This window comes from Aquarana catesbeiana, linkage group LG13, assembly GCF_042186555.1.
Source record: "Aquarana catesbeiana isolate 2022-GZ linkage group LG13, ASM4218655v1, whole genome shotgun sequence".
NCBI classification, from domain to species: Eukaryota; Metazoa; Chordata; class Amphibia; order Anura; family Ranidae; genus Aquarana; species Aquarana catesbeiana.
Window position 1 is genome coordinate 211,932,909 of NC_133336.1, and position 25,141 is coordinate 211,958,049.

Sequence of the window (25,141 nt, forward strand, 5' to 3'; positions counted from 1 at the left end):
GGCCAAAATAAAAAAAAAAAAAATGACGTGGGGTTCCCCCTAAATTCCATACCAAACCCTTCAGGTCTGGTATGGATTTTAAGGGGAACCCCGCGCCAAAAAAAAAAAAAAAATGGCGTGGGGTCCCCCCAAAAATCCATACCAGACCCTTATCCGAGCACGTAACCTGGCAGGCTGCAGGAAAAGAGGAGGGGACGAGAGTGCGCCCCCCCTCCTGAACCGTACCAGGCCACATGCCCTCAACATTGGGAGGGTGCTTTGGGGTAGCCCCCCAAAACACCTTGTCCCCATGTTGATGAGGACAAGGGCCTCATCCCCACAACCCTGGCCGGTGGTTGTGGGGGTCTGCGGGTGGGGGGCTTATCGGAATCTGGAAGCCCCCTTTAACAAGGGGACCCCCAGATCCCGGCCCCCCCCTGTGTGAAATGGTAAGGGGGTACTTACCCCTACCATTTCACTAAAAAAGTGTCAAAATAGTTAAAAATGACAAGAGACAGTTTTTGACAATTCCTTTATTTAAATGCTTCTTCTATCTTCCTTCATCTTCTTCTTCTGGTTCTTCTGGCTCTTCTGGTTCTTCCTCCGGCGTTCTCGTCCAGCATCTCCTCCGCGGCGTCTTCTATCTTTTTCTCCTCGGGCCGCTCCACACCCATGGCATTGGGGGGAGGCTCCCGCTCTTCTCTTCATCTTCTTCTTCATCCTCTTCTCTTCTTCCTTCTTCTCTTCTTCATTCTCTTCTCCGGGCCGGTCCGCATTCATGCATGGAGGGAGGCTCCCGCCAGAAGAACCAGAAGAAGATGAAAGAAGATAGAAGAAAGAAGAAGCATTTAAATAAAGGAATTGTCAAAAACTGTCTCTTGTCATTTTTAACTATTTTGATACTTTTTTAGTGAAATGGTAGGGGTAAGTACCCCCTTACCATTTCACACAGGGGGGTCCGGGATCTGGGAGTCCCCTTGTTAAAGGGGGCTTCCAGATTCCGATAAGCCCCCCGCCTGCAGACCCCCACAACCACCGGCCAGGGTTGTGGGGATGAGGCCCTTGTCCTCATCAACATAGGGACAAGGTGTTTTGGGGGGCTACCCCAAAGCACCATCCCAATGTTGAGGGCATGTGGCCTGGTACGGTTCTTTTCCTGCGGCCTGCCAGGTTGCGTGCTCGGATAAGGGTCTGGTATGGATTTTTGGGGGGACCCCACGCCGTTTTTTTTTTTTTTTTTTTGGCGCGGGGTTCCCCTTAAAATCCATACCAGACCTGAAGGGCCTGGTATGGAATTTAGGGGGACCCCCACATCATTTTTTTTTTTAATTTTTGTTCGGGGTTTCCCTGTGGGGAATTCCCATGCCATTTTTATCAATGAACTTCTATGTGTATTGTCGGCAATGCAATAGCCGCGGGTAATTTTAAATGTTTTTTTTCCTTTGAAATGTCATTTTGCTGTCAGACTGTTCTAAACACGGGAAACATGTGCCCCTTTACAGGCATACTATAGACACCCCCAGGTACGAAATTTAAAGGGATATTACACTTTTATTGTTTGACTTTAAGCATTATTAAAATCACTGCTCCTGAAAAAACGGCCGTTTTTAAAACTTTTTTTTGCATTGATCTATGTCCCCTGGGGCAGAACCCGGGTCCCCAAACACTTTTTATGACAATAACTTGCATATAAGCCTTTAAAATTAGCACTTTTGATTTCTCCCATAGACTTTTAAAGGGTGTTCCGCGGCATTCGAATTTGCCGCGAACACCCCAAATTGTTCGCTGTTCGGCGAACTTGCGAACAGCCAATGTTCGAGTCGAACATGAGTTCGACTCGAACTCGAAGCTCATCCCTACTAGCTAGCTAGCTGATCAACCATTGTGTATTAGCCTCCGTGTGTACTTGCTGTGTTTCCTACATCTGATTCCAGTTACCGACTTTGGCCTGTTCTCTACTATTCCTGTCTGCTCGTGACCCTGACCTTTCGCGTGTCCCCTACCATCCCTGTTTGCCTGTGACCCTGAACCTTGGCATGTACTCTATTGTCCTTGTCTGCTTGTGGCCCCGAACTTGGCTTATCCCTTACTTGCTTGTTGTTCCAGCCTGCTGCCTCTTTCCTCTTCTCCTGTAGTCTACCGTGAGCGTGAGCTGTGAGACCCTGGGGGCCGCGACCTGGAGCCAGACTGCAGCGCAGTCCATCCTCACAATTAGAAGCTCTGGTGAACACCGGCTGGCTCTTAGACCCCGCACCCTGGGGAATCTATGCTCTAGCTCACAGTGGGATCTGTGTTAGTAATCCAGTAGACCTGCTTCCTGAACCTCCCAGGGTTCAATCCGCAGTAGTTAGTCCTAGGGTCCACTACCTAGCGGTGCACTTCCGATTCCTACAGAGTGCATCTGTCACCTAGCCTCAAGGTGACCTGACACACTTTTATTGTTTCACTTTAAGCATTATAAAAATCACTGCTCTTGAAAAAATGGCCGTTTTTAAAACTTTTTTGCATTGATCCATGTCCCCTGGGGCAGGACCCAGGCATCCAAACACTTTTTATGACAATAACTTGCATATAAGCCTTTAAAATTAGCACTTTTGATTTCTCCCACAGACTTTTAAAGGGTGTTCAGCGGCTTTTGAATTTGCCGCGAACACCCCAAATGTTCGCTATTCAGTGAACTGGCGAACAGCCAATGTTCGAGTCGAACATGAGTTTGACTTGACCTCGAAACTCATCCCTAATCTACACTATTGGAGGATTTCTCTTTTTCTGGACCCCAATTACTATATGTGACATGAGAAGTGGATGAGGTGGTGTGATCCTTGTCAAAAGAAGTTTATTGAGTATACAATATTATAAAGATACATAAAGTAAGTTTACAAGGATCTATAAAGTAAGCTCATTGTTTTACAGTAGGGTTTATATAGGTAAATATCATGAAATTTCAAATATTAAACCTTGGGTTCACGTAAACCTAAATTAAAGATATATATCATTTCCTTAGTTACTTTTGTAGGTATTTAAATGATTTATACCTACTATACATTTTGTTTACAGGTAGAGTGTATATAGGGTGTGATCCATTCATTATTCCTGTATGGGGATTGGACCATACACACTCACACTGACCTCTAGGCTTTCACCTCCAACCTTCTGCTAAGTCTTGGATTCAGTTGTGGAGATTCACTTTGATGGTCACAGAAGTCTCACTCATGTTGTGGAAACTTCATTGACTAAAAGTGACACCATTGTACTTTGGGATTTACTTTGAACATCATGGTGGAGGATTTGATCTTATGGTGTGGAAAAGATTTTATTATTATCGTTCTTTATTTGGACCTTTTTTTGAACATTTTGTACTAATATTGCTGCACTCATTTTATATCTGCTGATTATAAATTCTCTTCATTAGCTATCAGTGAAATAGTCTCCATACCATTGTTATATATACACTTATAGGGAGTTTTGTGATGAGGAGTCTCACTTTTATTGTTATATTGTCACATTTATATTGTGTGAATGTTATATACTAGTGCTGCAGTCTTCCATATTATACTAGATGTGATAATTCCACCAATAGGAATCAGATATAACAATTACATTTACTACAAAAATACACTTTCATACATGTGAGGAAGGGCAGATCTCCTCCAATCTATTCACAGATACTTCATTCTATATAACATATAATGTACAAAAATACATAAACATGAAGAGCAATAAAGTTATCTTATAAAATTACAAACATCAAGAGAAAGTTCATAAATATGAAAAAAGTGGATTTCCTGCAACCCATTCACCACTACTTCCATCTCCAATCACCATACAGTGAATTGTGCAGTAAGACCCCTTTCACACTGCAGAGCCTCTAAAGCGCCAGTAGTTTTTGCGGTGCTTTAGTGGTGTTTTCACGGGTATTTCATGCCCTAGTGAGCCGGTGATAACGGGACCTTAAAAAATGAAAAAAGACCAGTTTCGTGGCACTTTTAAAGTACTTTGGAAGTGCTGCCCATTCATTTCAATGGGTAGGGGCATTTTGGGAGCGCTGTTTATAATGGTCATAACTTGCCCCAAAGATGCTGCTTGCAGGACTTTTTATAATGTCCCACAAGCGCACGGCCCCAGTGTGAAAGAACTCATACAAATAAATAGGAGGCAGTTTTCAGGTGTTTCCAGTGCTAAAATGCCTGAAAACTGCCTCAGTGTGAAAGGGATCTAACAGAAATACCAGAAATTGATCCCGATGGATTAATTTAATGATGATCATCTTCCACCTCTTTGCAGCAACTTCAATCAACCTTCACCACACCAGTGAACAAACAGGTCACTTACCAAAAGGTTTGTCCCAACAAGCAAGGACCAGAAACGCTTGTTTATATGCTTCCAGCAGCGCCACTCCGCTCAAGCCAGCTTCCGATGAGAACAGACTGTGCCACGGAATGTCAGACCTCCAGGTAGTATCTCCAATATCACCCGAGATATCCAGACAATGGCCGCAATCACATTACATAGAAAAGAAAAAGCCTCCATAGTGCATAATCCTTAAATATATATAGAATCACAGATTGTACACTTCCATCATATACACGAGTATACACAGAACTCAGAGCACACACCGCTCCGGACTGCAGCCGTGTATGATGGAGTCCAGGCAGTGACATGGAGGCTTTTTCTTTCCTATGTAATGTGATTGCAGCCATTGTCTGGACACCTCGGGTGATATTGTATTTTTGCACATTATATGTTATACAGACTGAAGTAGCTGTGAATTTTTATTATTGATCACTATTGGTGGAGTTATCACATCTACATTAGAAGTGTTGGTATTCGGACACATTGTAGATGGCAGATTTCTCATTTGTCTCATCACACATTTTATCACTAAGTGTAGGGCTCTATACATAGAATTATATTATACTATTTGTACTTCTACATCATACTTCCTGCTGGTGGATGGTTTTCATTCATTAGATTTTCACAAAGTTGTTCATATTTTATTTTTTCATATTTTTTAGTGCAGATATTTCATTTTTTACATTTTTATATCCAGCTTTAGAGAACTGTCTGATATTGGTGATATATAGAGACAACCAGGAGATGAAATATATCTCCATTATTATTATTATTTGATTTATGTAGTTTAGACATACACTTAGGGATGAGCTGAACACCCCCCAAAAATTTGTTCGAACACGCGATCACCATTAAAGTCTATGGGACACGAACATGAATAATCAAAAGTGCTAATTTTAAAGGCTTATATGCAAGTTATTGTCATAAAAATTGTTTGGGGACCCGGGTCCTGCCCAAGGGGACATGGATCAATGCAAAAAAAGTTTTAAAAACGGCATTTTTTTCGGGAGCAGTGATTTTAATAATGCTTAAAGTGAAACATTAAAAGTGTAATATCCCTTTAAATTTTGTACCTGGGGGGTGTCTATAGTATGCCTGTAAAGGGGCGCATGTTTAGAACAGTCTGACAGCAAAATGACATTTCAAAGGAAAAAAAGTCATTTAAAACTACTAGCGGCTGTTAATGCATTGCCGGTCCGACAATACACATAGAAGTTCATTGATAAAAACGGCATGGGAATTCCCCAGAGGGGAACCCCGAACCAAATTTTTTTAAAAAAAAATGACGTCTAGTATGGATATTAAGTGGATCCCCGGCCAAAATAAAAAAAAAATGCCGTGGGGGGGTCCCCCTAAATTCCATACCAGGCCCTTCAGGTCTGGTATGGATATTAAGGGGAACCCCGCTCCAAAATTTAAAAAAAATACGGCGTGGGGTCACCCCAAAAATCCATACCAGACCCTTATCCGAGCACGCAACCTGGCAGGCCGCAGGAAAAGTGGGGGGGACGAGAGAGTGCCCCCCCTCCTGAACCGTACCAGGCCACATGCCCTCAACATTGGGAGGGTGCTTTGGGGTAGCCCCCCAACACACCTTGTCCCCATGTTGATGAGGACAAGGGCCTCATCCCCACAACCCTGGCCAGTGGTTGTGGGGGTCTGCGGGCGGGGGGCTTATCGGAATCTGGAAGCCCCCTTTAACAAAGGGACCCCCAGATCCCAGCCCTCCCCCCTGTGTGAAATGGTAAGGTTTTGTACCCCTACCATTTCACTAAAAAACTGTCAAAAATGTTAAAAATGACAAGAGACAGTTTTTGACAATTCCTTTATTTAAATGCTTCTTCTTTCTTCTATCTTCCTTCATCTTCTTCTTCTTCTGGTTCTTCTAGTACTTCTGGTTCTTCCTCCGGTGTTCTCGTCCAGCATCTCCTCCGCTGCGTCTTCTTCCCTTCTTTTCCTCGGGCCGCTTTGCATCCATGGCATGGAGGGAGGCTTCCGCTCTTGTCTTCATCTTCTTTTTGGGCCGCACCGCATCCATGCTGGCATGGAGGGAGGCTCCCGCTGTGTGACGCTTCTCCTCTTCTGACGGTTCTTAAATAATGTGGGGGCGGGGCCACCCGGTGACCCCGCCCCCTCTGACGCACGGTGACTTGACGGGACTTCCCTGTGGCGTCACGGGGAATGCCACAGGGAAGTGCCGCCATGTCCCCGTGCGTCAGAGGGGGGCGGGGTCACCGGGTGGCCCCCCATTATTTAAGAACCATCAGAAGAGGAGAAGCCTCACACAGCGGGAGCCTCCCTCCATGCCTGCATGGATGCGGAGCGGCCCGAAAAGAAGATGAAGACAAGAAGATGAAGACAAGAAGATGAAGACAAGAAGATGAAGACAAGAAGATGAAGAGAAGAGCGGGAGCCTCCCTCCATGCCATGGATGCGGAGCGGCCCGAGGAGAAGAAGGGAAGAAGACGCCGCAGATGCTGGACGAGAACACCGGAGGAAGAACCAGAAGTACCAGAAGAAGAAGAAGATGAAGGAAGATAGAAGATAGAAGAAAGAAGAAGCTTTTAAATAAAGGAATTGTCAAAAACTGTCTCTTGTCATTTTTAACATTTTTGACAGTTTTTTAGTGAAATGGTAGGGGTATAAACCCTTACCATTTTACACTTGGGGAGGGCCAGGATCTGGGGGTCCCCTTGTTAAAGGGGGCTTCCAGATTCCAATAAGCCCCCCGCCCGCAGACCCCCACAACCACCAGCCAGGGTTGTGGGGATGAGGCCCTTGTCCTCATCAACATGGCGACAAGGTGTTTTGGGGGACTACCCCAAAGCACCCTCCCAATGTTGAGGGCATGTGGCCTGGTACGGTTCAGGAGGGGGGCGCTCTCTCGTCCCCCCCTCTTTTCCTGTGGCCTGCCAGGATAAGGGTCTGGTATGGATTTTTGGGTGGACCCCACACCGTTTTTTTAAAATTTTGGCCGGGGTTCCCCTTAATATCCATACCAGACCTGAAGGGAATGGTATGGAATTTAGGGGGACCCCCACGTCATTTTTTCAAAATTTTGGTTCGGGGTTCCCCTGTGGGGAATTCCCATGCCGTTTTTATCAATGAACTTCTATGTGTATTGTCGGACCGGCAATGCATTAATAGCCGCGAGTAGTTTTAAATGACTTTTTTTCCTTTGCAATGTAATTTTGCTGTCAGACTGTTCTAAACACGGGAAACATGCGCCCCCTTACAGGCATACTATAGACACACCCCAGGTACAAAATTTAAAGGGATATTACACTTTTATTGTTTCACCTCAAGCATTATTAAAATCACTGCTCCCGAAAAAACTGACATTTTTAAAACTTTTTTTGCATTGATACATGTCCCCTGGGGCAGGACCCAGGTCCCCAAACACTTTTTATGACAATACCATGCATATAAGCCTTTAAAATTAGCGCTTTTGATTTCTCCCATAGACTTTTAAAGGGTGTTCCCGCGGCATTCGAATTTGCCGCGAACACCCCAAATTGTTCGCTGTTCGGCGAACTTGCGAACAGCCGATGTTCGAATCGAACATGAGTTTGACTCAAACTCGAAACTCATCCCTACATACACTATATTAGCAAAAGTATTGGGATGCCTGCCTTTACAAGCACATTAACTTTAATAGCATCCCAGTCTTAAGCCTCGTACACACAATCAGATTTTTGTTCGTCCGTTTTTTGTGGCATGCTAGTCTCATATTGAAAGTGAAGAGGTTACTCTCCATATGGAAATTCTCGCCTGACAGAATACAACTTCAGAAGTGACATAATGTGTTGAATAGTTTTGTTTGTATTCTTTTGTTCTGAGCATGAGTAGTCTTGCTCTTACAATTTTTTTTGGACAAAAACCGTACTAATTAAACGAAAATCAGAGGCTGAATTTACATACGAAAAAAGTTTTATAGTCTGCACATCCAGCTTTTGTCGGTTGAAAAATCAGGATCGGCTATCAAAAGGACCATACTAACGATCAAAAAATCGGCAGATTGTTTGTTCGGATTAAATTTTACTTCCGATTTTCGTATCGTGTGTATGGGCCTTTAGTCCGTAGGGTTCAATAATGAGTTGGCCCACCCTTTACAGCTATAACAGCTTCAACTCTTCTGGGAAGGCTGGCCACAAGGTTTAGGAGTGTGTCTATGAGAATGTTTGACCATCCTTCCAGAAGTGCAATTGTTAGGCCAGGCACTGATGTTGGATGAGAAGGCCTGACTCGCAGTCTCCACTCTAATTCATCCCAAAAGTGTCCTATTAGGTTGAGGTCAGGACTGTCTAGGCCAGTCAAGTTTCTCATTCATGTCTTTATGGACCTTGCTTTCTGCACTGCCCCAAATCATTTGGTGGAGGGGGGATTAATGTGTGGGGTTGTTTTTCAGGGGTTAGGCTTGTTTTTCAGGGGTTAGGTTTGGCTCCTTAGTTCCAGTGAAGGGAACTCTTAAGGCATCAGCATACCAAGACATTTTGGACAATTTTATGCTCTCAACTTTGTGAGAACAGTTTGGGGATGGCCCCTTCCTGTTCCAACATGACTGCACACCAGTGCACAAAGCAAGGTAAATAAAGACATGGATGAGCGAGTTTGGGGTGGAGGAACTTGACTGGCCTGCACAGAGTCTTGACCTCAACCCCATAGAACACCTTTGGGATGAATTAGAGCAGAGACTGCGAGCCAGGCCTTCTCATCCAACATCAGTGCCTGACCTCACAAATGTGCTTCTGGAAGAATGGTCAAACATTCCCATAGACACACTACCAAACCTCATGGACAGCATTCCAAGAAGAAATGAAGCTGTTATAGCTGGAAAGAGTGGGTCAACCCAATATTGAACCCTACGGACTAAGACTGGGATGCCATTAAAGTTCATGTGTGTGTAAAGGCAGGCGTCCCAATACTTTTGGTAATATAGTGTAACAGTCCAGGATTGGATATTTAGGCTCCATGCACACTGGCTTAAAAATTGCTGCCACTACAGGAGTTTTGTGTTCTGCCTGTAGAATCAGCTCCATGTTCTCCTATATCTCCATACACATTGGGACGATTACAGACATATTGTGAGCTCAACGTTTAGAGGCAGGAAAAAAAACCTCTTCTGGTTCATGTTTCTGAAAAAGTGTGTATAAAGGGCGCTATCTGGACAAAGGAAAAACGTAAATATTATAGTGAATTAATAAAAGCTGTATAAGTAAATCAATGCATTAAATAAAATGTTTGTAATCAAAAAGTGCACAATTCATCAATATACATAAAAGTCCATAAATTTCTATGATAAATGAATCTTCAATATATGTTCCAACACTGTGCTCCTGAAATATGTGCTCCAATACTCCAAACCAATAGTGCTTTACCCGGAGTAACTATAGAATGCACTCACCAGATTTCCCTGGCCAGCAAGTGACCATAAATCATGAAATGTGAGAAACTGCTTGATTCATAGGTCAGTCTCCATCAGAATCCACATCTCTCTCCTCCATACATGGATATATACGATCACGATCGAATAAGCAGGGATATGTAAAAAAATCTCTCCAGTATCATATATCCTCCACAATATTCATCTGTCTCCTTCTCCCATCACAAGACTCTGTGGAATTGGCTCTGCCACAAAGAGCCACAGAAGTCAAGTATAGTGTAATAAAGTTTTATTTAAAAGAAAGCTGCACTTACAAACAGCACAAAAGCAGCTTAAGGGTCTGTAGAATCGGTCCCACACTGCTGTGTGACTAGCGGCATGCAGCGTGCGTTCCAACTACCCGGCGGAAGTGGAGGGCTCCTGATGGTTTGCATATCAAGCCTCTTCTATGCATTTCACGCTCTGCGCGTGTCATCGCATTTCTGATTAGAGCTTTTTGGTGGAAAAAAATGCAAAACTCTCCTAAACTTTGTACAATAAACTTTCTATATGAAAGTTTTTTCAGTCAAGGGAACTGACTTTTTTTAAGCCCAGTGTGCATGGAGCCTTATGGAGTCTAAAGATGGAATTTGATGACATTCTCATATTTCTATATTATTTATGTGGTTTAGATATAAAATTGTCCCAGAATATTATTGTCTCAGTCAGTCCTGTGATACTCACTCTAATTTCTCTATCCGGCTTGTTGTCAGAGCTTCCATCACATCCCTGACTTGAGGACCCTCCAGATAGTTCCCAGACAGGCCCAGTGTCCTCAGTGTCTGGTTATTTCTTATTCCAGATGCCAGGTGGGGGCAGGAACTGTCTGTCAGGTGATTAGAGGACAAGCTGTAGAAGAAGAGAAGAATGTTACCAGAAGAAAATGAATTTCTCCCCCAGGAATGAATGTAACTATTCTCTACATGAATGGAACTCATTTCTCTTTATTGGAATCATTAATATGAGATCACTTTATAAAAGACGATCGATCATCTACACTATTGGAGGATTTCTCTTTTTGTGGATCCCAATTACTAAATGTGACATGAGAAGTGGATGAGGTGGTGTGATCCATTCATTATTCCTGTATGGGGATTGGACCATACACACTCACACTGACCTCTAGGCTTTCACCTCCAACCTTCTGCTAAGTCTTGGATTCAGTTGTGGAGATTCACTTTGATGGTCACAGAAGTCTCACTCATGTTGTGGAAACTTCATTGACTAAAAGTGACACCATTGTACTTTGGGATTTCCTTAGAACATCATGGTGGAGGATTTGATCTTATGGTGTGGAGAAGATTTTATTATTACCGTTTTTTATTTGGAACTTTTTTGAAAATGTTGTACTAATATTGCTGCACTCATTTTATATCTGCTGATTATAAATTCTCTTCATTAGTTATCAGTGAAATAGTCTCCATACCATTGTTATATATACACTTATAGGGAGTTTTGTGATGAGGAGTCTCACTTTTATTGTTATATTGTCACATTTATATTGTGTGAATGTTATATACTAGTGCTGCAGTCTTCCATATTATACTAGATGTGATAATTCCACCAATAGGGATCAGATATAACAATTCCATTCACTACAAAAATACTTTCATACATGTGAGGAAGGGCAGATCTCCTCCAATCTATTCACAGATACAAAGTTATCTTATAAAATTACAAATATCAAGAGAAAGTTCATAAATGTGTAAAAGTGGATTTCCTGCAACCCATTCACCACTACTTCCATCTCCAATCACCATACAGTGACTTGTGTAGTAAGACCCCTTTCACACTGCAGAGCCGATAAAACAGCCCTAAATCGCTGGTCATTTTTGCGGTGCTTTAGTGGTGTTTTAGCTGCACTTTTCGTGCCCTAGTGGGCCGGTGACAATGGGACCTTAAAGTGGAGCTCCACCCATATTTTAAAGTAATTTCCCTCTAAAGCCGCTGTGTGTGCTGATAAAGAATTGGCATATTTTTCCCTTAACCACTTCCGGACCACTGCACGATGATGTACGTCCCAACTTTGAAGGGGGATACCGTTGTTATGGCAGCAGCTAGCTGCCATAACCCCGGTATCCCCGTTTTCGTGCGGCGGCCGGCTTTCTGATAAAAGTGGTCCCTGCGGCGGATTCGCCGCAAGATCACTTTTATTGGTGGCGGGAGAGGGCACCCCTACCGCCGCGATCCGGTGCCCTCTGCCGCTTACCGGAGCCATCGGTAGCGGCGGAGGCAATCGCCTCCGTCTCTGTCCTGTGCCTGGAGACGAGCGAGGCTAAGATGGCGCCCACTCGTCTCCATGACACTGCTGGGCGGAAGCAACGTCAAAACGTCACTTCCGCCCATGCCTCTTAAAGGCGTATTTTTTTAAATGACTTTTTTTATTGCATTTTAGTGTAAATATGAGATCTGATGTCTTTTTGACCCCCCCAGATCTCATATTTAAGAGGTCCTGTCATGCTTTTTTCTATTACAAGGGATGTTTACATTCCTTGTAATATGAATAAAAGTGACACAATTTTTTTTTTTAAAAAGTGTACAAAAAATAAAATTATGTAAAATGAATAATAAAAATTAATTTTTTTTTTAAAACCCCTCTACGAGCTCACGCGTAGAAGCGAACGCATACGCGAGTAGCGCCTGCATATGAAAATGGTGGTCATACCAAACATGTGAGGTATCGCCGCGACCGGTAGAGCGAGAGCAATAATTCTAGCCCTAGACCTCCTCTGTAACGCAAAACATGCAAACTGTAGAATTTTTTAAACGTCGCCTATGGAGATTTTTGAGGGTAAAAGTTTGACGCCATTCCACGAGCGGGTGCAATTTTGAAGCGTGACATGTTGGGTATCAATTTACTCGGCGTAACATTATATTTCACAATATAAAAAAATTGGGATAACTTTACTGTTGTCTTATTCTTTTATTCAAAAAAGTGAATTTTTTCAAAAAAAAGTGCGCTTATAAGACCGCTGCGCAAATACGGTGCAAAAAAAGTATTGCAACGACCGCCATTTTAGTCTCTAGGGTGTTAGAAAAAAAACCATATATATATAATGTTTGGGGGTTCTAAGTAATTTTCTAGCAAAAAAATCTGTTTTAAACATGTAAACACCTAAAATCCAAAACGAGGCTGGTCCTTAAAGTGAAGTTCCACCCAAAAGTGGAACTTCCACTCATCGGATTCCTCCCCCCCTCCAGTGTCACAGTTGACACCTTTCAGGGGGGAGGGGGGTGCAGATACCTGTATATTACAGGTATCTGTACCCACTTCCGGCATAGATAGCCGCAGAATCTGCGGTTATTTACGCCACTTCCTGTCCCCCCTGCTGTCTGCTGGGAAACGCATGGTCCCAGAGACAGCAGGGACCATCCATATAGCGCCGCGCGACTCACGCATGCGCAGTAGGGAACCGGGAAGTGAAGCCGCAAGCCTTCACTTCCCGATTCCCTTACCGAAGATGGAGGCGGCAGCACCCGAGGACCGAGAGACGGTTCGGCCTCGGGTGCCGACATTGCGGGCACCCTGTACAGGTAAGTGTCCATGTTTTAAAAGTCAGCAGCTGCAGTATTTGTAGCTGCTGACTTTTAAATAAAACATTTTGGCGGAGCTCCGACTTAAGTGGTTAAACTCACTGTTATATACTGTATAGTAGTTGGCACTTTAAATAAGGGCAACCAGACTTTTGTTGCCATGGTTACCAAAGCTTCTCATACACAGTGATGGGCGGTGGGGGAGGCGGCTGGAGCATCTCAGCTCTGATTACAGAGCCCGGGGGAGGGGACAGAAACACCATGTACTGATTTATAATAGAGGAATATGATGGGGCAATTCTGATGGGGCAGTTTTGAGGGGGCAATTCTGATAGGGGCAATTTTGATGGGGCAGTTTTGATGAGGGCAGTTTTGATGGGGCAATTTTGATGAGGACAATTTTGATGGGGCAATATTACGGGCAGTTTTGATGGTGGCAATATGATGGGGCAGTTTTGATGGGGGCAGTTTTGATGGGGCAATTCTGATGGGGCAATTCTGATGGGGAAATTTTGATGGGGCAGTTTTGCTGGGGGGCATTTTTGATGGGGCATTTCTGATAGGATAGTTTTGATGGGGGCAGTTTTGATGGGGTAATTCTGATGGGGAAATTTTTGATGGGGCAGTTTTGATGGTGGTAATATGATGGGGCAGTTTTGATGGGGTCAGTTTTGATGGGGCAATTCTGATGGGGCAATTTTGATGGGGCAGTTTTGATGGGGCAATATGATGGGGCAGTTTGGATGGGGCAATTTTTATGGGGGCAGTTTTGATGGTGGCAATATGATGGGGCAGTTTTGATGGAGCAGTTTTGATGGAGCAGTTTTGATGGGGCAATTCTGATGGGGCAATTTTAATGGGGCAGTTTTGATGGGGCAGTATTGATGGGGGCAATATGACGGAGCAGTTTTGATGGTGGCAATATGATGGGGTGGTTTTGAAAGGGGGCAGTTTTGATGGGGCAATTCTGATGAGGGCAATTCTAATGGGGAAGTTTTGATGGGGCAGTTTTGATGGAAGCAATATGACGGGAGCAGTTTTGATGGTGGCAGTTTTGATGGGGCAATATGATAGGGGCAGCTTTGATGGGGCAGTTTTGATGGTGGCAATATGATGGGGCAGTATTGATGGGGGCAATGTAATGGGGCAGTTTTGATGGTGGCAATATGATGGGGCAGTTTTGATGGGGCAATTCTGATGGGGCAGTTTTGATGGGGCAATATGATGGGGGCAGCTTTGATGGGGCAGTTTTAATGGGGCAGTTTTGATGGTGGCAATATGATGGGGCAGTTTTGATGGGGCAATTCTGATGAGGCAATTCTGATGGGGCAGTTTTGATGGGGCAATATGATGGGGGCAGCTTTGATGGGGCAGTTTTGATGGAGGCAATATGATGGGGCAATATTGATGGGGGCAGTTCTGATGGGGCAGTTTTGATGGTGGCAATATGATGGGGCAGTTTTGATGGGGCAATTCTGATGGGGCAGTTTTGATGGGGCAATATGATGGGGGCAGCTTTGATGGGGCAGTTTTAATGGGGCAGTTTTGATGGTGGCAATATGATGGGGCAGTTTTGATGGGGGCAGTTTTGATATGGGCATTTTTGATGGGGCAGTTTTGATGGGGCAGTTTTGATGGTGGCAATATGATGGGGCAGTTTTGATGGGGGCATTTTTGATGGGGCAGTTTTGATGGAGGCAATATGATGGGGCAATATTGATGGGGGCAATATGATGGGGCAGTTTTGATGGGGCAGTTTTGATGGTGGCAATATGATGGTGCAGTTTTGGTGGGGTAATTCTGATGGGGCAGTTTTGATAGGGCAATATGATGGGGGCAGCTTTGATGGGGCAGTTTTGATGGTGTAGTTTTGATGGAGGCAATATGATGGGGCAATATTGATGGGGGCAATATGATGGGGCAGGTTTGATGGGGGCAGTTCTGATGGGGCAGTTTTGATGGTGGCAATATGATGGGGCAGTTTTGATGGGGCAGTTTTGATGGGGCAATATGATGCGGGCAGCTTTGATGGGGCAGTTTTAATGGGGCAGTTTTGATGGTGGCAATATGATGGGGCAGTATTGATGGGGGCAATGTAATGGGGCAGTTTTGATGGGGGCAGTTATGATATGGGCATTTTTGATGGGGCAGTTTTGATGGGGCAGTTTTGATGGTGGCAATATGATGGGGCAGTTTTGATGGGGGCATTTTTGGTGGGGCATTTTTGGTGGGGCAGTTTTGATGGAGGCAATATGATGGGGCAGTATTGATGGGGGCAATATGATGGTGCAGTTTTGATGGGGGCAGTTCTGATGGGGCAGTTTTGATGGTGGCAATATGATGGTGCAGTTTTGGTGGGGTAATTCTGATGGGGCAATTTTGATGGAGCAGTTTTGTTGGGGGCAATTTTGATGGTGGCAATATGATGGGGCAGTTTTGATGGTGTGATGTGCTTGGGGCGATGTGATGTGATTTGCTGGGGGTGTTGTGATGCGATTTGTGGGGGGCGATGTGATGCCATTTGCGGAGGGTGTTGTGATGCGATTTGCGGGGGTGTTGTGATACGATTTACTGGGGGTGATGTGATGCGATTTGCGGGGGGTGTTGTGATGCGATTTGCGGGGGATGATGTGATTTGTGGGGGCGATGTGATACGATTTGTGGGGGTGTTTGTTGTGATGCGATTTGCTTGAGGTGTTGTGATGCGATTTGTGGGGGGGTGATGTGATGCAATTTGCGGGGGGTGTTGTGATGCAATTTGCGGGGGGCAATGTGATGCCGTTTGCAGGGGTGTTGTGATGCGATTTGTGGGGGGGGTTTTGATGCAATTTGCAGGGGTTGTTGAGATGCAATTTGGGGGGGTGATGTGATACTATTTGCGGGGGGTGTTTGTTGTGATGCGATTTACTGGGGGTGTTGTGATGTGATTTGCTGGGGGCGATGTGATGCGATATGCGGGGGTTGTTGTGATGTGATTTGCGGGGGGTGTTGTGATGTGATTTGCGGGGGGTGTTGTGATGCGATTTACTGGGGGTGTTGTGATGTGATTTGCTGGGGGCGATGTGATGCGATATGCGGGGGTTGTTGTGATGTGATTTGCGGGGGTGTTGTGATGTGATTTGCGGGGGTGTTGTGATGCAATTTTCTCAGGACGATGTGATGTCATAGAAATTCATCTTTACTTGCTCTACGCCATTTGCAGGTAGGCAATGCAAGAAATAATGCAATTGTAATTTATTTACTTATTCCTGGAGGGAGGAGGGGAGGAGAGGTTTGCATAGCTAAGGGGCAGTAACTTCCTCTGACACTGCCGTAGCTATGGAAACCTGACCTGAAACCTATCACGCTGCTTGTGCTGCACTGAGCATGTGCGAGATCTACAAGGATGAGATCCAGGAAGAAATACAGTCTGGCTTCAGATGCCCACACTTAAGATGGCCACGGCCTGCTGGAAGTTTATAAAATAACAAACTAATGCTATAATCTAACAAAACGGACCTTAGTTTACAGACTAACTTTACTAGAATACATTAAGCTTGTGTATTATAGGGCTATTTTTATTTAAAAAGTATACATTCGGCCGGAACACAACTTTAAAAAAAGAAAAAAGACCAGTTTTGCGGCGCGTTCAAAGTGCTTGGAAGTGCTGCCCATTCATTTCAATGGGTAGGGGTGTTTTGGGGGCGCTATTTATAATGCTCATAACCCGCCCCAAAGATGCTGCTTGCAGGACTTTTTCTAATGTTCCACAAGCGCACCGCCCCAGTGTGAAAGCACTCATACAAATAAATGGGAGGCAGTTTTCAGGTTCTATTTCTAGCACTGAAATGTCTGAAAACTGCCTCAGTGTGAAGGGGGTCTAACAGAAATACCAGAGATTCATCCAGATGGATTAAATCAATGCTGATCAACTTCCACCTCTTTGCAGCAACTTCAATCAACCTCCCCCACACCGGTGAGCAAACAGGTCACTTACCAAAAGGTTTGTCCCCACAAGGCCCAGACACGCTTGTTTATATCCTTCCAGCAGCGCCACTCCGCTCAAGCCGGCTTCCGATGAGAACAGACTGTGCCACGGAATGTCAGACCTCCAGGTAGAATCACCAATATCACCCGAGATATCCAGACAATGGCCGCAATCACATTACATAGAAAAGAAAAAGCCTCCATAGTGCATAATCCTTAAATATATATAGAATCACAGATTGTACACTTCCATCATATACACGAGTATACACAGAACTCAGAGCACACACCGCTCCGGACTGCAGCCGTGTATGATGGAGTCCAGGCAGTGACATGGAGGCTTTTTCTTTTCTATGTAATGTGATTGCGGCCATTGTCTGGACACCTCGGGTGATATTGTATTTTTGCACATTATATGTTAACAGACTGAAGTAGCTGTGAATAGGTTGGAGGAGATCATCCCTTACTCACATGTATGAAAATGCATTATATTTTTATTATTGATCAGTATTGGTGGAGTTATCACATCTACATTAGAAGTGTTGGTATTCGGACACATTGTAGGTTGCAGATTTCTCATTTGTCTCATCACTAGGGATGAGCCGAACACCCCCCGGTTCGGTTCGCACCAGAACCTGCGAATGGACCGAAAATTTGCACGAACGTTAGAACCCCATTGACGTCTATGGGACTCGAACGTTCGAAATCAAAAGTGCTCATTTTAAAGGCTAATTTGCATGGTATTGTCCTAAAAAGGGTTTGGGGACCCGGGTCCTACCCCAGGAGACATGTATCAATGCAAAAAAAACTTTTAAAAACGACCGTTTTTTCGGGAGCAGTGATTTTAATGATGCTTAAAGTAAAAAAAAGTGAAATATTCCTTTAAATATCGTACCTGGGGTGTGTCTATAGTATGCCTGTAAAGTGACGCGTGTTTCCCATGCTTAGAACAGTCCCTGCACAAAATGTCATTTTTAAAGGAAAAAATCTCATTTAAAACTGCTTGCGGGTTTAATGTCATGTCGGGTCCTGGCAATATGGATGAAAATCAGTGAGACAAACGGCATGGGTACCCCCCAGTCCATTACCAGGCCCTTTGGGTCTTGTATGGATATTAAGGGGAACCCCGCACCCAAATTAAAATAAGGAAAGGTGTGGGGCCACCAGGCCCTATATACTCTGAACAGCAGTATACAGGCGGTGCAAACAAGACAGGGACTGTAGGTTTGTTGTTAAGTAGAATCTGTTTGTCATTTTGAACGGGTACATTTTTAACGTGTTTAGCTCCAGCCAAAAAATCTTTTTTAAGCTTTTTGGAAAACATAGGGAAGGGTTATCACCCCTGTGACATTTGTTTTGCTGTCTTTCCTCCTCTTTAGAAGATTTCACCTCACTTTTTGTCCCAATGACAAATGCTTTTTGAGAATTTGGGTTTTTTTGTGGAACAAGGATTGGAAAGCATCATTGGAAAGGAGAAATGTTTTTCCCATATTAACTCTTACAGGAGAGAATTTCCCTTCCTAGGGGTAGATTTCATCTCACTTCCTGTTGTCTACTTCCGTTTGCAAGTAGGAGTCGTTTGTAAGTTAGATGTTTGAAAGTAGGGGCCTGCCCTATATACTCAGCAGAAATTTGAGCCTTAGGTGTTGTTGTGGCCACAACACTGTAAGCCTTCACAGGGCCCTGCTGTGAAATATTAGATCAAGAATTGTAATTACATGCCCCTGTTGAACAGGAGCTGAAAAATTGGGCCTTTGGTGGTGGTGGTGCTGGTGCCACAACACTGCAACCCCTCACAGACACTCTAGTTGGAACGTAGGAACGAGCCCTGCTGCAAAGTATTGCATCAAAAATTGTAATTACACGCCCCTGTTAAACAGGGGCAGAAAAATTGGGCCTTAGGCACTGGTGGTGGCGCCCAGAACCAAAAATGTTCTTACAAGCTATCAGCGTGATGATTGAGGAGGAAGAGGATAATTACTCAGGGATAGTCACTCAGCATCAGCATAGGCAGTCTTTGAAGGGATCTGAGATTTCAAAAAAAATTATTCGGTTACATCAGCATCAGGTGCTTGGTAGCTGGTGGTGATCCAAGACTCATTCATTTTTATGAAGGTCAGCCGATCGACCGAGTCGGTGGACAGACGCACCCTGTGATCGGTTACCACGCCTCCAGCAGCACTGAATGTGCGTTCCGAAAGAACGCTGGATGCAGGACAGGCCAGTAGCTCAATTGCATACTGTGCAAGCTCTGGCCAGTGATCCATCCTCAAGACCCAGTAACCCAGAGTATTTTCGGTGGGAAAGGTGTCCAAGTCTGATCTTGCCCCTAGGTATTCCTGCACCATGTAAAACAGACGCTGGCGATGGTTGCTGGAACCGATCATACCTTGGGGCTGCGGACCAAAAAATTGTCTGAATGCATCGGTCAGACGGCCACCTTCTCCACCGCTCCTTCTTTGACTGACCGAAGCCTCAGCAACACGTTGTCCAGAAACAGGAGTTTGTAACCTCCCAGTCTCTGGGAACGCGTTGCACAGACCTTTCTGCAAGGCCTCCCAAAGATGTTTCATCCTCTGCTCCCTCTGCGATGGCAAGATAAGGTCCGCAACCTTACCCTTGTAACGTGGATCAAGGAGGGTTGCCAGCCAGTATTGGTCCTTCTCCTTGATACCACGAATACGAGAATCCTTACGCAGGCTTTGCAGGATCAGGGAGGCCATGCAGCGTACTTTTGCTGAGGCATTCGGTCCGGAGTCCTCTGGGTCACTAAGGACGACATGGTCCACAGCCACCTCCTCCCAGCCATGTACAAGTCCATGTGTTTCTTGGGACTGATCCCTTAAAGACTGCTGCTGATGCTGAGTGCCAGGCTCCACCTCCATACTGACACAATCTTCCTCCTCCTCCTCCTCGTCCTCTTCCTGTGTGATCGGCGGGCACGCAGGAACACTGTCTGGATAAAGGGGGCCTTGAGAGCTAAGGAAGTCCTCCTCTTCCTGCCTCTGTTCTGCTTCAAGTGCCCTGTCCATTATTCCATGCAGCGTGTGTTCCAACAGGTGGACAAGGGGGTGACAAGACAGTGCATGCATCCCTGATCATGGCCCACTGGCGTGGGGAAAAAAAAACAAGCTCCCCTGACCCTGTCCTATTGCCATAGTCGCACAAGTACTCATTGATGGCCCTCTGCTGCGTGTGCAGCCGCTGCAGCATGGCCAACGTTGAGTTCCACCTGGTGGGCATGTCACAGATTAGGCGGTTCTTGGGCAGGTTAAACTTCTTTTGGAGGTCCGTCAGCCGAGCACTGGCATTATATGACCGGTGGAAATGCACACAGACTTTCCTGGCCTGCCTCAGGACATCCTGTAAGCCCGGGTACCTGCCCAAGAACCGCTGCACCACCAAGTTAAGGACGTAAGCCAAACAGGGCACATGGGTCATTTGTCCCTGTCGGAGGGCAGAGAGGAGGTTGGTGCCATTGTCACAAACCACCATTCCTGCCTTAAGTTTTGTGGCGTCAACCACCTCTGAACCTGCCCCTGCAGAGCTGACAGAACCTCTGCCCCAGTGTGGCTCCTGTCCCCCAAGCACACCAGCTCAAGCACCGCATGGCATCTTTTGGCCTGCGTACTTGCGTAGCCCCTTGAATGGCTACGGAGCACCGCTGGTTCCGAGGACAAAGCACAGGAAGAGGCCATGGAGGAAGAAGAAGAGGAGGGGGTGGAGGAGAGAGGTGTGTCACAATCATTAGCATTTTGGAGGCGTGGTGGCGGAACAACCTCCAACACTACTGCACCTTGTCCTGCATCCTTCCCAGCTGCCAGCAGAGTCACCCAATGCGCCGTGAAACTTAGGTAACATCCCTGTCCATGCCTGCTGGACCATAAGTCAGCGGTAATATGCACCTTACCGCTGACCGCCCTGTCCAGCGAGGCATGGACATTGCCTTCCACATGCCGGTAGAGAGCCGGAATCGCCTTCTGTGAGAAAAAGTGGCGTTTGGGTACCTGCCACTGAGGAACCGCACATTCCACAAACTCACGGAAGGGGGCAGAGTCTACCAACTGAAAAGGCAGCAGTTGAAGTGCTAGCAATTTTGCCAAGCTAGCATTCAACCGCTACGCATGTGGATGGCTGGGAGCAAACTTCTTTCGGCGGTGCAGCAGCTGGGGCAGGGAAATTTGCCTGGTACAATCTGACGTCGGTGTACCAAAAGCAGATTGCCCACAAGTACTTGGCTGTGACACACCTAATTCTACACCTTCATTCCTCTCAGTGCAGGTCTCAGAGAGGACTGAAGGTCTAGTGGGGTTGGAAATCTCAGCTGATGAGGAGCAAGGAGAGGTCCTCTTTGTTCTTTGGTGTGGGTCTTTTAGATACACTTGCCAACGAACTGCATGGCAGGTCAACATATGTCTGGTCAAGCATGTGGTACCCAAGCGGGAGATGTTTTGGCCACGCGAGATACGCTTGAGACATATGTTGCAAATAGCAGCGGTGCGATCTGATGCACTCGTCTCAAAAAAGGCCCACACCAAACAACTTTTTGAATAACGCGCAGAGACTACAGCGCCCTGCACATGTGGAGCTTTGGGGTGTGATGCAGTAAATGTGCTGCCCTTAGGCTGGCCCCTGGAGGGCATCCTGCCTTGTTGGTGATGTGCCGCCTCCTCCTCCTCCTCTCTCCTATCATGCACCCTCGTTGAGTCAGTGACCTTATCATCCCCTCCCTCCTCATCACTGGAGCAAACCTGGCAGTATGCTGCAGCAGGGGGAGCATGACTGCCAGATTGCTGTCCTTCTTGGGCACCCCCTCTGTCCGTGCTCATGTTACTGCCTTCATCGAGCTCAGTATCATCATCAGAGCCTTCCAAACGCTGGGCATCCTCCTGGAGCATGTACCCAACACTGTGGTCAAACAGTTTGAGGGATTCCTCAGGAGGACATGGTGGGGCTAGGGAAGGAGTCACTGATGACATTGAGCCGAGGGAAGAGGCCGCTGCTTTGCCAAAGTACCCTGGGCATGGGTGAGAGAGGATGAGGAGGATGAGGACGGCTTGGTCATCCACTCGACCAAGTCTTCCACATGTTGCGGTTCAACACAGCCAGCTGCCGAAAAAAAGGCCAAGCGTGTCCCACGGCCACGTGCTGATGAGGATGCACCGTCTCCACGACCAGCACTAGACACAGAGCCTGCTTGCCCTCTCTTATTGGCTTGTGACTGTCTGCCTCTCCTTCTTGGCCTTCCAGACATACTAATTTATTTACTAATTTAAATAGTTTAACCTCTGAGGGACCCTGGTTTGTAACCTAAATATCCACCATGTCTCCCTACCTAGAAGCCGTCTGTTCCTATCCCCACTTCTGGGCATAGGAGTCACTCTTTCAATGGCAGTAAACCTAAAGGAGGACAAATCACCAGAATGACATTGTTTAAAGTGATATGAGACATTTGAAATATGCTTTGCATTTGGATTGACAGAATCACAATAATGTTCTCCTATTCTTGTTAGTAAAGCACATGTGGTAAATCCATTATGCTGCAGGTTGCAATAAATGCAGCAGATTTGATACACCACATACTTGATTCCACAATTAATGTATTGTTTAATGTCAAAGCTTTCTCCAGTGATCGCTGAGTTAAAAGATTTAATACAAAGATTAGCATGGCATTATCTGCACATTTTTAGATTGCATGGGTAACAGCCTGGATATGAGAGCCAGGTGGATTGGTATTTTCTAGATGAAAATAAGCTAGGTGACAGCAAGGAGCCCAAAGTTGGTGCTCGTCTACTGGAAAAACGGCACCCTGATTTTAAAACTTTGTGGAGACTTTTGTCTGACTAGAGGATGAAAACATTTTTCTTTATTATATTAACAACTTGATGGTATTCTTGTGAGAAGGTGGTTACAAATGTTGCCAAACAATTGTTCTTCCTATCTGTCCCTATACAAAGATGTTTATTTCTATTGCTATGTTTTTTTAGTGCGTTAAAGAGGAAGTCCACCTTAAACAAAATATATTAAAAGCCAGCAGCTACAAATACTGCAGCTGCTGCCTTTTAATAAATGGACACTTACCTGTCCCAGGGTCCAGCGATGTCGGCAGCTGAAGCCGATCGATCGCTCGTCTCTCGGCTGCCCCCACCGCCATCCTTGGTCAGGGAATCAGGAAGTGAAGCGTTGCGGCTTCACTGCCCAGTTTCCTACTGCGCATGCACGAGTCACGCTGCGCGTCTACACTGGTCCCCGTTGTGTTGTGGGAACTGTGTGTTTCCCACAACACAACAGGGGGGCGGGCATTTGCGGCTAGCTGCGGCTAGCTATTCCCGGAAGTGGGTGCAGATACCTGTATTATACAAGTATCTGCACCCCCTCCCCCCTGAAAGGTGCCAATTGAGGCACTGGAGGGGGGATGAATCCCATGAGCGGAAGTTCCACTTTAGGGTAGAACTCTGCTTTAACTGAAAGTAGATCCTCTCTCCTCTTAGCCCTAGGCGATCCTCTCTGAACAGCTGATTTGGGGAGCCCCTTTGTGCTAGTCATGTAGTTATAGTCTGGCATTCCTCATTAACTGCTGCCAACCAGCGCACAATGATGTATATCGGCACAATGCACGGCTGCACAAATGGGCGTACGTGTATGTCCCCTTTAAGACGCGGCTTAGTGACTGCACACACGCCCGCCTAGTACTCTGTGAGCATGCCCGTAGGTCCCGTGGACTCGATGTCTGCCGGTGGACAGCAATCATGACATGGAGTGGCAGAACAGGGAGATGCCTATGTAAATAAGGCATTTCCCTGTTCTGCCTAGCAACATGACAGAGATCTACTGCTCCCTGTCATAGGGAGCAGTGATCTCTGTCATGTTGTAGTAAGCCCACCCCCCCACAGTTAGAATCACTCCCTAGGACACACTTAACCCCTTGATTGCCCCCTAGTGTTTAACCCCTTCCCTGCCAGTGTCATTTACACAGTAATCAGTACATTTTTATAGCACTGATCACTGTATAAATGACAATAGGGATAGGGGTGTTCGTGGCAAATTTGAAAGCCGCGGAACACCCTTTAAAAGTCTATGGGAGAAATCAAAAGTGCTCATTTTAAAGGCTTATATGCATGGTATTGTCATAAAAAGTGTTTGGGGACCTGGGTCCTGCCCCAGGGGACATGTATCAATGCCAAAAAAAGTTTTAAAACTGCCATTTTTTTCGGGACCAGTGATTTCAATAATGCTTAAAGTGAAACAATAAAAGTGAAATATTCCTTTAAATGTCTTACCTGGGGGTGTCTATAGTATGCCTGTAAAGGGGCGCACGTTTCCCATGTTTACAACAGTTCCTGCACAAAATGGCATTTCTAAAGGAAAAATAGTCATTCAAAAGTACTTGTGGCTATAATGAATTGTCGGTCCTGGCAATACACATAAAAGTCATTGAAAAAAATGGCATGGGATCTGGGGGTCCCCTTGTTAAAGGGGGCTTCCAGATTCCGATAAGCCCCCCACCCGCAAACCCCCACAACCACTGGGCAAGGGTTGTAGGGATGAGGCCCTTGTCCCCATCAACATGGGGACACGGTGCTTTGGCTACCCCAAAGCACCCTCCCCATGTTGAGGACATGTGGCCTGGTACGGTTCAGGAGGGGGGCACTCTATCGTTCCCCCCTCTTTTCCTGTGGCCTGCCAGGTTGCATGCTTGAATAATGGTCTGGCATGGATTTTTGGGGGGACCCCCACGCCATTTTTTTTTTAAATTTTGGTGCGGGGTTCCCCTTAAAATCCATACTTTCAGGTGTGGTATGGATTTTGAGGGGGACCCCCATGCCATTTTTTTTAAATTTAGGTGGGGGTTCCCCTTAATATGCATACCAGACGTGAAGGGCCTGC

General features: G+C 45.6%; 1 protein-coding gene across 1 annotated transcript in view; it reads right to left on the bottom strand.

Moving 5' to 3' along the window:
- Positions 1–516: 516 nt before the first annotated feature.
- LOC141116665 (NACHT, LRR and PYD domains-containing protein 3-like) overlaps positions 517–25,141 on the bottom strand; it is a 722,006-nt gene continuing 697,381 nt past the window's right edge. The window contains exons 11-12 of the mRNA XM_073609057.1: positions 10,439–10,603; positions 517–772 (exon numbers count right to left, since the gene is read on the bottom strand). Coding sequence (XP_073465158.1) covers positions 517–772; positions 10,439–10,603 — 421 coding nt within the window. The remainder of the gene's footprint in view (positions 773–10,438; positions 10,604–25,141) is intronic.